This window comes from Tinamus guttatus, unplaced genomic scaffold, assembly GCF_059628265.1.
Source record: "Tinamus guttatus ecotype Peru unplaced genomic scaffold, ASM5962826v1 Tinamus_guttatus_pri_ptg000866l, whole genome shotgun sequence".
Taxonomy (NCBI): domain Eukaryota; kingdom Metazoa; phylum Chordata; class Aves; order Tinamiformes; family Tinamidae; genus Tinamus; species Tinamus guttatus.
This window is the reverse complement of record NW_028289400.1, coordinates 411,347-424,624: the sequence shown is the minus strand read 5'-3', so window position 1 is coordinate 424,624 and position 13,278 is coordinate 411,347. Positions and strand designations below refer to the sequence as shown.

The following is a 13,278-nucleotide window of genomic DNA, read 5'->3' as shown; positions in this document are numbered from 1 at the left end:
GCCAAATCATACGAAAATTGAAGCATGTGTGTGCCAAAGAGAACACTAATTTGAGAATATGGTTAAACTCATATAATTCTTAGCCATAACTGTTTGCTGTACATTGATACAACAATTTAATACAGGAAAAGAGAATGCTTTGGGCAAAGCCTTAAAAATCAGAGAGACACGAGCTTGTACTGGGCAAAGAACAACCTTACAGTAAAGCTGTCCCTCCTTCCCCCTTTTCCTGACTTCTTTTATTGTAATTCGTTTCTTAAGCTCGTCTTGATGTCGTGCTCTAGCGCTGTGTGTCTGCCATATAAACTATTTAAATAATCAAAAGTTGATGGAGGATTTGGAGGTTGAGACTTCCAAGTGTGACACATTATTGGAATAGCCAAATTGGCCATGGTGGCTGCAACAAATGGACAAAGCTGCTTTCCAGCTCATTGCTGATGACACCGCAGGGCTTAGCATAATACAGCTCCATTTCTCAATGCCTTTCTCATGAGAACTCAGTTGAATAATTAAGTATTTGGAGACTACGAGAGGATTCTGTGACATAGAAATATTCTGTTATGCTTGGTTCAATCTTGGGAGGCTAAACACCTACCTGTCCCCATTCGGCATCCACAAATCATTTCACTTCATAACCTGGTTTCATTATTTTATACTTCATGCAAACTGTAAAACCAAAGTTCTCTCTTCACAGGCAAACAAGGCAAATAGCTCAACCTATAGACTGGTTCTATATTAATTACAGAATTCAAATTCAGATTTTTTTAAAAGCTACTTGCTTCATAATAATTGATATAGAATCCCTAATATTCCTTATTATTATTCTGTTAAGAATCTCTGCAAAAATGCAGAATCCAGGCCAGAAGCTTGGTAAGCTGATCCTAAAAGACAGAACAGTGCTGAAAAGATTGAGAGAGAAAGCTAAACAAAAGAAATCAATAATTTCCATGAGTTAGAGCTAATCTCATTTCTGGAGACACAACTTGATGTCTTTTAAATGAATAGAGCTGGAAATCTTGCTATTCTAAAAAGTGTATGAATTGTGGCTAAAAACAACCAGGTTGAGTCCTTTGTCACATAGGCACAAAATATCACTTATTAATATTATATTATAATATTAATATTAAATATTATAATATTAATATTAAATATTTTTCAGTTTTTTATTTTTTAGAATTTATTATTCACTATATGGAACCTTCCAAGAATTCTTTTTTTCATCTTCCCGTTTGAATTCTTGAATTCAATCAAGCCGGTATCAAGACCTGCTGCTATCAGATCAGTACCACGGGAAGTAAATCCTGGCTTTGTGAATAGAGGACACTTGCCAGCAAGATAACCCCATTTGAACATTTAACTTTGGTGTGTCCATGTATAAAAAGTAAGAGTACACAGCAACTCCCAGCAGAACGTGCCTTTCCTGCCACCAAAATGAAGTTCACCGTAAGTAGATGCATCACTTTCTCGTAAAAGTGTTAAAGCTGGACTCTTTTAAGATTATTCTGTCTCTTGGCACTTATTAAATGCTGATTTCTGTATGGTTTATGCAGCAAAAGGGGCGATTTTTTGCGGTGACATCTCTTATTTGGCAGTGATGCCATTCCACCGGCTGACTCAAACTTGGAGGATCCGATACCAGGGTGACAGGCACATTTAAGTCTAGGAAGGGCACTAGTGTCTTATTCCTAATTTCTGGGGTGAGTCATAAGCAGCCCTGATGAGTGATACGAGGTCAGGGCGCAGGGCTCCAAGAGCATGACTGAAACACAGTCGCTGCGGGATAAATCCCAAAATGTTAGTGCTAAATATTCTGAGTCACGCTTGGATCTCACTCGTAAAAAAGCCTCTCCTTTGAAGTCGATGAATTTTGTGATTTATGAAGTATTTAAGGGACTGTCTCCAAGGGAATAATTGTTAACAGCAACTATTACCACAAAACAACTTATGATAGAAATCTTAAATCTTGCATAAAAACATATTGGCAGTAGTTTTGACCTTAGAGAAATTTGAACAAATGAGTCACTGTAACAGTGTTTAGCCTGATTTTTGGTACAGAAAAAGATGTTATTTACCTTTAAACTATTATTTGGCAGCATGAAGTATATTATGAGGACGTTCAAGTCACATTTCTGCAATATTGCAAGTACAGAGCTGAATTGAGTAATGTACCCACATAACTGCTCAGGAGTAGGTGAATGGACGTTACATGTATCTGCCCTATGTCTGAAATCCAAAAGCTCAGAGGGTTCACTGCCTTAAAAAATAAAACGAAATAAAATAAAAATAAAAATATACCCACCTTTTTCCAAGGAGTCTACTGTGTTTAAATGCTCTTCTATTTTAAAAAAACCTGATTTACATCATTGTAACACGTAAATGCTTAGCATATTTAAATGTTCTTCAGCTAGACCACACTTTAAAAGCGTGGGGCACATACGTAAACCTGAACAGGAAGTCAAGTTTATTTTTAGACAACAAATAATGATGCAACATGAGCAGTCACAGTGTTGGGGTGGTAAATTCTGACTGTTTGTTACAGGTTTTGGTTGTTACTCTGCTTGGAACTTTCCTGGCTCCTGCTCTTGCTGGATATGTGAGTATAATGCTATGTGTAATTACACACTGCTGCCAAAAGAACCAAGGGCCTTTACTCTCCACTTCTGAAATGTTTCTGAAAATGATGCTGGATTCTCCTTAAAACCTGCAACTTAGAAGGAAACAGCATTTTTATACAGAAGAAAACATTTAACTAATTAATATATTGAGGGGAAGTCAGTTGATAGATAGGAAATGAACAAGGTCTGTCCTGAAATAGCATAAACAGAAAAAAAATCATTGTGTGGAGACAGAAGAACAGTTGCATAAAGGATCCGATCACAAACTAGGGTGAAATAATATATATTATTGTCTGCCTGCAAGTTCTTGCTGGGAAAGGAAAATAGGAAATTTTACTTTCCTGGATTTTTTTTCTTGCAAGCTCAGTAAAGAACATTTATTTTTGTTTTTAAATCTTAAACCTAGGCTATGATCCAGTGGGTGAACAAAATAACTTTTCAACTTGCAAACGGCATTAAGGGCGTTTTTACGGTGGGGAGTGGGTGGAAGGTGTTTGTTAAGCTTGTCTATCTTCATGATGCATCAGACAGGTAGGAAAGCCGGGATTAGTTAAACCTGAGCAGAGGGTTTGACTCTACTTTTCCTCTCCAAGGCTGGAATTTATCTTTAATCTCTATTTAATCTGGTCGGTAAGAGCAATGACTTTCCAATATGTGATTATCAGAGCAATGTGTTGACAGGCCATAAAAACCCTACAAAACTAAATCCTTATTTTCTCTAATCCATTTCAAAACTCAAAATATGAAGGAAAAACATAAGGACAAGGATGAGGGATATCCCCACCAGAACCTGATAACTGATAAGAGGAACCTCGTGGCCCACATTGACACGAACTACGGGTTCAACTCCTGGGCCTCTGTCTGGGACTACAGCACTGTAAGTTCCTCCTTGATATAAGGTTATAACGTTGTTGATTAAAGTCCCCATTCAACCTCCATGACATATTGACTCCGACAACATAACCGAACATTATTTTCCTTCTCTATAATTATTTGTACCACACAAAACCACTTCTTACCCACACTTCTGTCATTACACTTGCCTCTAAGTTTTGTTCATGATAAATGTTAAAAGTGATTTTAGAAGTTGAATCTCTTGCTTTTTTTTTTTTTTTAAGGGCTATGTTGCAACCAGGTTATTTTCGAAAAAGACCTGCATCATTAGCAAAATAAACAGAGATATTCTTCCCTCTAATATCCTGGCTCCTCCACCCCTTTCAGGAGAACAGGTAAGATGGTGAAGGAGAGTGGTGAGAAATCCAATTAATTGCCTGAGAAAGGCACACATGCAAAGAAAACCACAAAGAGGGAAAAAAGGCACCAAGAAGAGAGCAAAAGTTTCTCAGAAGGGCTGAACCACTCTGTGAGTTTAGTCTCTAGTCTAAAAAAAGTTACACTGCACATTAATTAAAGATGTAGCTGTGGCTTTTGATTTTTTTTTTTGAATTATTTAATTTGAATTATTTTTTTTCCCTAAATGGTGTTTCGTGGTTTTGTTTTTTTGAGGCTCAGCAACCTCTGGCACCTCAACAAAACTACATGGTGTCAAAAAGGAGGGCTGGAAACCTGGCCCAGTATGGAAAACCCATCCAAGCTCTGTGCAGAGGAGTTCCCTCTTACTTGGCTTTCCCAGCTTCACGTGAGTATGTTCGGAACTAACAAATACCAAAATAAAGGTTAATAAACCTTTACGTAAAGATTAAATAAAGATTTAATAGTGAACAGCTCAATTTTTAAATTGAGAGTGTAAGTTTGACTTTTTTGGTGAATCTAAATCTGATATGAGTTTTGGTGTTCTTTCCTTTCAGCGTCAACCTTCCTACAAAAACGTGAAAGATGTCTGAACACACAGCATAACAAAGTGAACGTGAATTACTGCCATTAGCCTTAGTAAATCTGTTGCCAATGAAAATTTGAGGAGATTTTTCCCAGCAGTGTATCCACAATGAGGAATTTTTCCCCAATAGTGTCATCTTGATCACATTTTCAATCACTTCTTTATCTGCCTCTCTCCTGCTCTCTCTGTAGGCTATTGTCTCTCAATAAAATTTATCATTAATCTGCAATAACTTGTGTTGTGATTCCATTAAACCTTCAAAAAATATATATAAGCAATTCTAAAGGCAAGTTGTTACATTAGTGTTCTGCAGAATGCTAATTCAAGCACTTAAATCTGTTCTTGTAGAATATCCCAGTGGGATTTCACTTCCTGCCTTAAGCAATTATTGTTCATGGCCAAAAGCTAATGGTGTTACCTCCTGCATAACTGTATTTAAAATAACAACCAAAATCAACATGTAGGAAAACAAGTGTGTGACTTTTTTCTATTTATTAAAGTAAATATTTTTCTTATTATGAAAATAAGTACTATAGTACATTGCAGCCAATTACAAATTACTGGTCTAATAAGCATAGAAAGTCAGCTGTCAATATAGGGAAATTAATAAGTGTATCACTAAAATGGAAATGTTTTGTAGTTGAATATAGCTGTTAATTAATAATATTTGATAAACCTTTAACATGGAAAACAGAAAAGTATACCTTAACCAACTGAAAGGGCAGTTGGAAATGCAGAGCAAAAATGTAATTAGGCCAAAATTATGGAAAAATGGGACCAATTTGTCCTGAAAATCTGAAAAAATTATTTCAGTAACTGGGGTTGATGGGACAGAAATAGTCTAGGGCTATTGTGGAGGATGTGACATCCTGTCTTGTGCAGTCAAATGTTTCTTGTGTGTTCTGTAGGTGTTATTAAAATCCAAGGTTGGCTGCCTGCACCCTCAATATTTTAACACCTCCCAAGAAAAGTAACACAGGGTTAAGCAAAGCTCTGCTTAGTCCGGGGTTTCTGAAGATAATTTCCCTCTCCCTTTCCAGATTTACGGTGCATTTTCTTTGAGATAAAGCAAGCCAAAACGCTTCACTTATCCGCTAGCTTGTCACTGGGAAATGTCTCTCCAGGGGCCTTCCAGCCGCAAGGCTCTATCGGATGGGGAATGTGAGCGCTCCGGGCTCGCCGGGATCCGACCTGCGCCGCGTGCCGAGCGCGGGGCGTCCACAGGGACGTGGGGACACCCTGCAACGACAGAACCAAAAACACCAACTCTATAATACAGCTAAAGAGTCAGTTTCGTTCCTCAGGGAAGCAGCAGGGCAGCTTTCAGCACCGATTTTCCATACCTCAGGGTTTTATTTTCCATTAGTGCATTTTGGGCTGTTTTCTTGACCTAATTAGGGTGTTATTACACTTCATAGTGCTTCGGTTTAGACCATACATTGGAAATGAAACAGCTTGAATCAGAAAGAGCAAGAATTGCTGTATAAAACAGATTGCAAACTTGGGGCAAGACAGCAAAGCCTCCGAGAATCAGACGGGAGATCAAAACAGCGACGCTATGGATATTCTTAATAGTGCACAAAATGGAACTGCAAATTGTGCAATAAAAGCTCCTTCTCAACAAAGAATAGGTCTGAGCTTTCTCAGCAAAATAATTTCCATGATCTGCAATCATTTTAATTCTGAGGGCAACACTTCAGCATATCAAATCATAGCCCTCAGAGCACGATGCCGGGTGCTTCTCAGGTCCACATATGGGTGCTGCTTGCAAAGAATATATCACCCCCATTTTAGTGGTATTTAACCAAAAACCGCCCTTGGAGACCAGCAGCCCTGGCCTCAGCACAACTTAAAGCAGAGTTTTCTTTAATATACTAGCAGCTCTGGTTATAAACTGTTAAAACAACAGGTTTTTTGAAGATGTACTCAATTCCAGTCAGAAAGTAACTTGGGATTCTTACGATCATTTCCTTCAACAGATACAGAATCACTCTTAATATCACAAAAAAATCAAGCTGAGCAACTTGAGACAAAAATGTGTCTATATACTCAGAAACCTAAGTGACTTGTAATCTCTTTCAATAAATATTTGCTTCAGCACAAAAGATAAGCTAAGGTAAGATGAAAAATATTCATGCCCCAGCCTAGAAAAACAACAAAAATGTCCAGATATTTGCATTTGTGTGTTCTATTTCAACTGAACATTTCTCTTCATTGAAAAACATACTATTTTGGTGGCAACAGATGCTCTCATTGCTGCATTCGGGCCCTGTATTTTGGCAGACCCTGAGAATACATGGTAAATTATAGTGATTTTGTTGGGGGTATGAAGACTTGGGCATTTGTATTGAGCCAACGTAAAACTAATGCATCTGTAGCAGGGTTACAAGCACAGGGACCTGTCCATGCACAGCAATGGACATGGCTGCTTACTCAGACACAGGAGCAAAACCTGATGACCAAGTTTATTTGCAGAATTTAACATTTTGCAGTGTTTTCTGGGGGCCCAGCATCTGCGCACTGGAATTAGTCTGCAAAGGTGTCAAATCAGGGTGTCAAAGGTGTCAAATCAGGGTGTCAAGAATGTATAGAGACCTTCATGGTTTTGAATTTTTCTAGAATTTCTTCTGGAGTTATGCCAGGACTCACTGGAGAAGATAAAACAAAACAAATAAAAAAAAAACCTCAGTATTATAATTTCTATAATGCACATACCGTGACTTACCATCGTATTTGTTCATTGGGCGAGTTTCTTTTCTCACTTTCTTTTGCTTTTGGTAGTCACTCTGACATTGCCATGGGATTTTTCAGAAATAATTAGGAAGATAATACATGTCAGAAAGTTTGCAATAAACATATTGAATTTCTCATTGCAAACTGATTCTTATCTAGTAAATTTGTCAGGCTTTGGCAGGTAAGATTTTGCAAAGTAAAACCCACATATTGACATAATAGTCATAGGAGGAAATAATGTTCATGGACATGCACACACGAGCAGAAATTTCTAGATAACTTGATTTCAGTATCTAAACATTCCACACCTAATTGAAAACTAACGTATATAAGGTGGTATGTTACGTTATAAGGTAACATATATAAAGTGCCATTCTGCTGCACTCGCATCTGCTCTACAGCCAAAATGAAGTCTGCTGTGAGTATACATGCTGTTTTCTCCTTAAAAAAGGAAATTTTGATCCTAAACATTTGCCTTTATACCATAGGTTTTTGCCTATATCTGTTTTTAGCAAAAAGGCCTATTCTCCTCAGATTTAGCTCCTTCAGAGAGAGCAGCTCAGGCCATATTAACCTAAACAGATCAAGAGGATTCTTGCACAGATTTAGCTGTATATTATTCAGTCTACAGGGAGCCTAATCCAGAGGCCACTGCTGTCATTCTGCAACACTGGGGCAACACTGTGAGGTGTAGATTGCTTATAATATTTAAATGCAGTAATTTTCTTCCTCACTCCTACAGAATCTCGCTATATTAGTATTCAAGTGCCTTCTGAAGAGTCTTCACACTGAACTCTTGCAAAAGCAAATCACTCAAACAGGTCTAGGTTGGATTGTTCTAGAGTAAAGTAAGGATGACTCAGGGGACTGTTGTAATTCCAATATGAAAAAAAAAGGTGGGGAGGGATCCAAGGAGTACAATTGGGATGAGATTAGGGAAAAAGTTGTTAGAAAGGATTCTCAGGAGCAGATTTGTCAGACCTATGTTTATACTTCTGTGCTTTCAATGTTCATTTCAGACTGTGATTCTTGCACTTGGGCTCTTGCTGACTCCTTCTCTTGCTGGTAAGGTAAGTATGGTGACCAGGGCATGTGTCCCTGTGCTGTTCCCATCTTTCCTGCTTCTTTAATTTTGCCCATCCCTGTGGAAGAAAGGAATTCAAAATTTCTCCTGGGTATAAAATGTGAAACAGTAATTATAAACTACAGGATTGTTACTGTTCTGTCTTTTCAAAAAGGCTGTCATCACTGGCTCCTGGTGGGCCAATATTTGCTATATTTTAGTAACACAAAGAAACATGAAACCATTTTCTACTCAATTTTTGTCAAGTAAGGCTAATACTTGGTTGACTTAGAACATGGATTTGTGGTTGTTTTGAAGGGAAAGGTGGCAACGAGGGTATTTGTGTGTATAAGCACACGATCTATGTCTAATCAGGCCCATGGAGCGCTGTGCTGGTCTTTCTGCTTCTAGTACCTTTGTTCACTCCTCTCTGGTCAAAGAAAACCTAAGATGGAGTGAGGAGTGCATCCTCAGGGACGGAAAGCAGACAAAACATTTCATACTGATCTACATCTATGCCATCCTCATTTAAAAAACAGCTAACGACCTCAACGAGGACAGGCTGAGGGAGCTGGGCCTGCTCAGCCTGAAGAAGAGGAGGCTGAGAGGGGAGCTGAGCAGTGTATTTAAATATGTGAGGAGGAGGAGGCTGGCCTCTTTTCAGTGGTGGCCACCAAGAGGACTAGAAGAAACATCTACAAACTGAAGCACCAAAAGTTCCACAGGAACTTAAGGAAAAATCCCTTCCCAGTGAGGGTGCCAGAGCCCTGGAACAGGCTGCCCAGAGAGGTTGTGGAGTCTCCTTCTCTGGAGATCTTCAAACCCGCTTGGACGCAGCCCTGTGCCACGTGCTCTGGGTGACCCTGCGTGTGCAGGGTTGGACTAGGTGACCTCTAGAGGTCCCTTCCAACCTTAAGGATTCTGTGATTCTATGATCTGTGCTACGTAAATCACAGGGTATGGTGAAACAGCCCTTCTGACCTCTCACCGGGTGGTGCAGATGGTTTCCTATAACAGCAATTTTCTAAAGCTCTGGGGAGATGGCTAACAATAGGCTGAGAGTCTAAACTTCTGGTTAATTTTGTTTCTTAAATTCAGGATGTGAAGAAAAGTAAGGAGTTGAGCACCAGTCAGGACGCCCAGCAAACCGTGTACATCAACAAAGGAGAGGGGACGGCCTATATTGACATCAATGACGGCAAGAACTCATGGAACATCGTCTGGAACTACAGAACGGTGAGTGCTGAAGAACATGTGTTTTCCAGAAATTTTCCAAAATGAGTAGTTCCTGTACAACTGACGGAAATCCTGTTCTAATTTGATAGATTTTGGGCCCAAGATCTGGGGTAAAACCATTCCACCAGTCTTTATTACTTTGGCTTTTAATACAGGCTTCATCCTGATCTCAATTAACCAAGAACTAAAACCCTGGATCTTATTTTTATTTTACAGGGATACATTGCAAGCAGAACATTTGCAAAGAAAGTTTGTTTCATTTCTAAGATTAACAAAAATGAGATGCCTGATATTGTTTCTTTTGCCAAGAAGGTAAGAAAAAAAGGGGAATTCTAAACCTGAACAATAATCGACATAAACTGTAAGCAGAGGATGTCAGAGAGAACATTATTTTCAAAAGACTTATACCAACATCTAATATAAAAGCCTTTCAGATTAAACCATATGTTATGAATTTGTATCAATTTCCACAACCTTTTACACTAACATAATTTATAAGTTTTGAAAAATGAAAATATCCTGTTTCAGGTACTTGCAATGGATTTTTTAAAATATTTGTCTACATTATGTATCACCTATCAAATGCATTATTACAATGTTATATAGATTAACTGTTTCTTTTAAGACCACTTTTTATGTTTTAAAATGTTAGATTTGGCACCTTATAATCTCACACTCTTTGCAGGCTAAAAAGTAATTTCATAAGTAACTCCTGGGAGAAAAAGAAACAGTAACAAGAAAAGAAGCATTTATCTAAAATTTCAATGGGATGCATTGCTTTAAGAGAACTAAGCACCATTGAGTTCAGCCGATGTGATTAATGCAAACATTTTCAAATATTCCTTCGCATTTAGCGGAAACATTTTCAAAAACACCTCCGCATTCAGCATACTAAGATTTTGCAGGCTTCCTCCCAATGTATCTGAGAGCTGAGCCCTGCTAAAAAATCCTCTCTTTAAAGTGCAAGAGGGTTTGACAGGGGAAAGCAAAGGGGAGTTGTGCAAGTACCAGCTCTTGCAGGAACCTTTCATGTTTATCTGTCCCTGGGGCTGCTCTCACCGAGGTCCATCTCTGTGGCCCTCTGAAGTTTATCTCAGCTCCCTGCTTACCAGCGACAAGGAAGTGGATTTGAGGGTGCTTTCAGGAGCCCTTCGATAAAATTCCACTGCAATATTGAACGTATATGTCAATCTCAGTCGTCCTGCTAAGTGTCTTCACCCTGCAGCTCATGGAGCTCTTCCTTACTGGCATGCTTGCTCTTTCTCGAGAGGACTAGATTTTCACAAACAGAAAGGTTTTTTTTCTTTGTTTCTTCCTTGCAACACTGATGCTGAACAATAATCTGGGTTGGGAATTTGACAGGTGGGATTTGGGATTTTTTTTTCAATAGAGAAAGAATAGGTGCACAACAGATTCGAAGACGGCACAAAATACTGTTTTAGTAAAAAAGCAGAAAGCGCTTAGTCCTCATTCCAGAAATAGAGGTAGGTGTATCATGAAATAGATCAAGACGCTCTTCTTACCAAATGATGTTACTTGACGTTGTTTAGGGGATGAAAGATCAGAAAACTCCACCAAAAGAGATCACTCAAATCATCTCAAAAACAAAGATCCGGGACCTCAAGGCCTATGGAGAGAGCATCTATGCTCTGTGCAGAGGGCTGCCTACTTACGCAACCCGTGAAGTCCAGGGTGAGTGCAATCAAGCTAATTACTCATGTAACTGAACCAGGGAGGTTTTTCCTTAGCCCTGAAGGGCTCAGCACTGCACACATCTGGATCAGAACTGTATTGAGTCACAACGTTGTTAAATCAGCACGATTTAACCTCCTTATTCTTTTACTAAACTTTGAGAGCTTAATTTTTGGCCCAGAATTTTGCAGACTGAATTTTCCTGCCGTAGCACTGCCCGGAGAACCACTATCCTTCAGTTTATACACAGTTAATAGTTTGTATACATCAGAGGGTATATTATGATATAAATCAGCACTTGCCATAATCAGGAGCTAAGTTTTACTCCGAGGAATTATTCCTGAAGCACCAGGAAAATATTCTTAGTTGGGTTGTGAACTGAGTGACTGCAAAATGTCCCAGTAGAGATAGGAGCTGCAGATCACACATAGCACGTTACCATTCTGACACAGCAGCACTTCCACCTACTTGGTGCTCACTTTCCTTCAGTAATTGCTTTGATAACAGAAATGGCCCAACTCCTTTGGTTAAAAAAATATAAATAAAAATGAGTGCAGTGTCCCATGTATTAATGCCAGTGAATGCACTGAACTCTTACCGTGGTTTGTGGGGTTTTTGGTATTACCTGATGCTATTTTTTTTTTCTTTCATCCTTAAGGACGCCAGTTTTGGTACGGTCAAGGATCTTGTTTTGGGCTTAATATCGCACTGCTTCTTGGCATTCACTACTGTGGCAACATTAACAGCTACTGAAAATCCCGGCTTTCTTGACCCTCTCAAGGATCCCTACTAACCGCATGGAGCCATCCCCGTTACTCTTTCGTCAACACGTTTCCCCGTGGCATCTTGTGAGCGTTTTGACCTTCCTGATTCAGATTATGAAGCAGCTCTGTTGGTGTCAGTATCTTTCAATTAAACATGCATCAACTCTGCCTAGTTTTTCATTACTACATCCATTATCATCTGCGTCTGAGGCTTGTTCTGGATCAGGGTGGGGCATCAGAAGCCAATTAAGATTGTGTGTGGTGTATGGAAAACCTTTCAAAAAAAACCCAGAGCAGATTAGTTTAAGGATGCTGTAACTGCCTTATCCTTGCCTCACCACTGAGCCAAATGGTTTGAAAATGTTGCCCTACTCTGTGGATAAGAAGGCAAGGAGGAGATCAAGCTTAGAACGCCCTCTCCCTCCCACAGATACACACAGAAGAGAATCCCAGATACCCACAGATACATACAGAACACAAAACACAACATTTGAAGAAATGTTTTTATGGATTAATCAAGGAAGTCTGTATGGAAGACTAAATCCAAAGCTCCACAGCCAGCATGATGGAGCCCAGTGCTCATCTATACTGAATTTTAGGGACAGACGCACTCTCTCTCACGGAATTATTAGAATATCCATTAGTCTTCAGTAGTAGTGCAGAACTGTGCACAGAGCTGAGCACGCTGAGTTATAATTGCAAACAACTGCAGATAAAATCTTGAAAACAGAGAAGCGAAATCACTAATGAAAGCTGAAGAGGCCCCAGCCATGGTACAGATGTGCAGATCTGCGTGGAGATGAGTGACTGTTAACATATGCCCATTACAAAAATGATACACAGAGCTAAGATCATGCTTTAAATAAAGCAAAGATGCATTGCATTAAAAAAAAATAGTGGACCCTCACATGCCTGTAGAAACCAGGGTCTGGCAACTCCTGAATTAGAGAAAATTTTCCATTTTTAGATGAACTTGGCAACATGGTGCACAAAGGAAAGGTTAAAAATAAAAACTATGAATGTATGAGTGTTCTAAAACACTCAAGATTAAATTCCAGCCTGAGAAGTTAGTGTCTCAAGACAGTCAACTGAAACAGATCCTGAGTGCAGAAATTGCTCCCCTATATTTTTTACTCCAACATGGATGAGGAAGGGCTTGTGATTGCTGGGTTCAGTCTGATACCATCTTCATCATCACTTGTAAAACAGAGATCCAAACCTCATGTGGACATTTCCCTCTTCCAATCCTAAAAAGGGGCATAATGTCGCCAAATTACAGCTGCATTTCTTCCTCCAGACAATTCCGTTCTTCTAAGCTTCAATTCTTTTGAAGTCTGA

The 13,278-nt window shown here is 39.1% G+C and overlaps 1 protein-coding gene across 1 annotated transcript; it reads left to right on the top strand.

Moving 5' to 3' along the window:
- Positions 1-3,357: 3,357 nt before the first annotated feature.
- On the top strand, positions 3,358-11,929 carry GKN1 (gastrokine 1). Its single transcript, XM_088537819.1, has 6 exons — positions 3,358-3,492; positions 8,205-8,255; positions 9,347-9,484; positions 9,701-9,809; positions 11,033-11,176; positions 11,835-11,929. Exons 1-6 carry the CDS (start codon positions 3,358-3,360, stop codon positions 11,927-11,929), a joined length of 672 nt encoding a protein of 223 aa, XP_088393945.1.
- The last annotated feature ends 1,349 nt before the right edge of the window (positions 11,930-13,278 follow it).

Excerpts from the sequence above, each read along its gene's own strand:
- GKN1 (XM_088537819.1), top strand. The coding sequence starts at position 3,358 with ATGAAGGAAAAACATAAGGACAAGGATGAGGGATATCCCCACCAGAAC. Across the intron at positions 8,256-9,346 it reads CTCCTTCTCTTGCTGGTAAG|GATGTGAAGAAAAGTAAGGA; the intron begins GTAAGTATGGTG and ends TCTTAAATTCAG. Across the intron at positions 11,177-11,834 it reads CGCAACCCGTGAAGTCCAGG|GACGCCAGTTTTGGTACGGT; the intron begins GTGAGTGCAATC and ends TTCATCCTTAAG.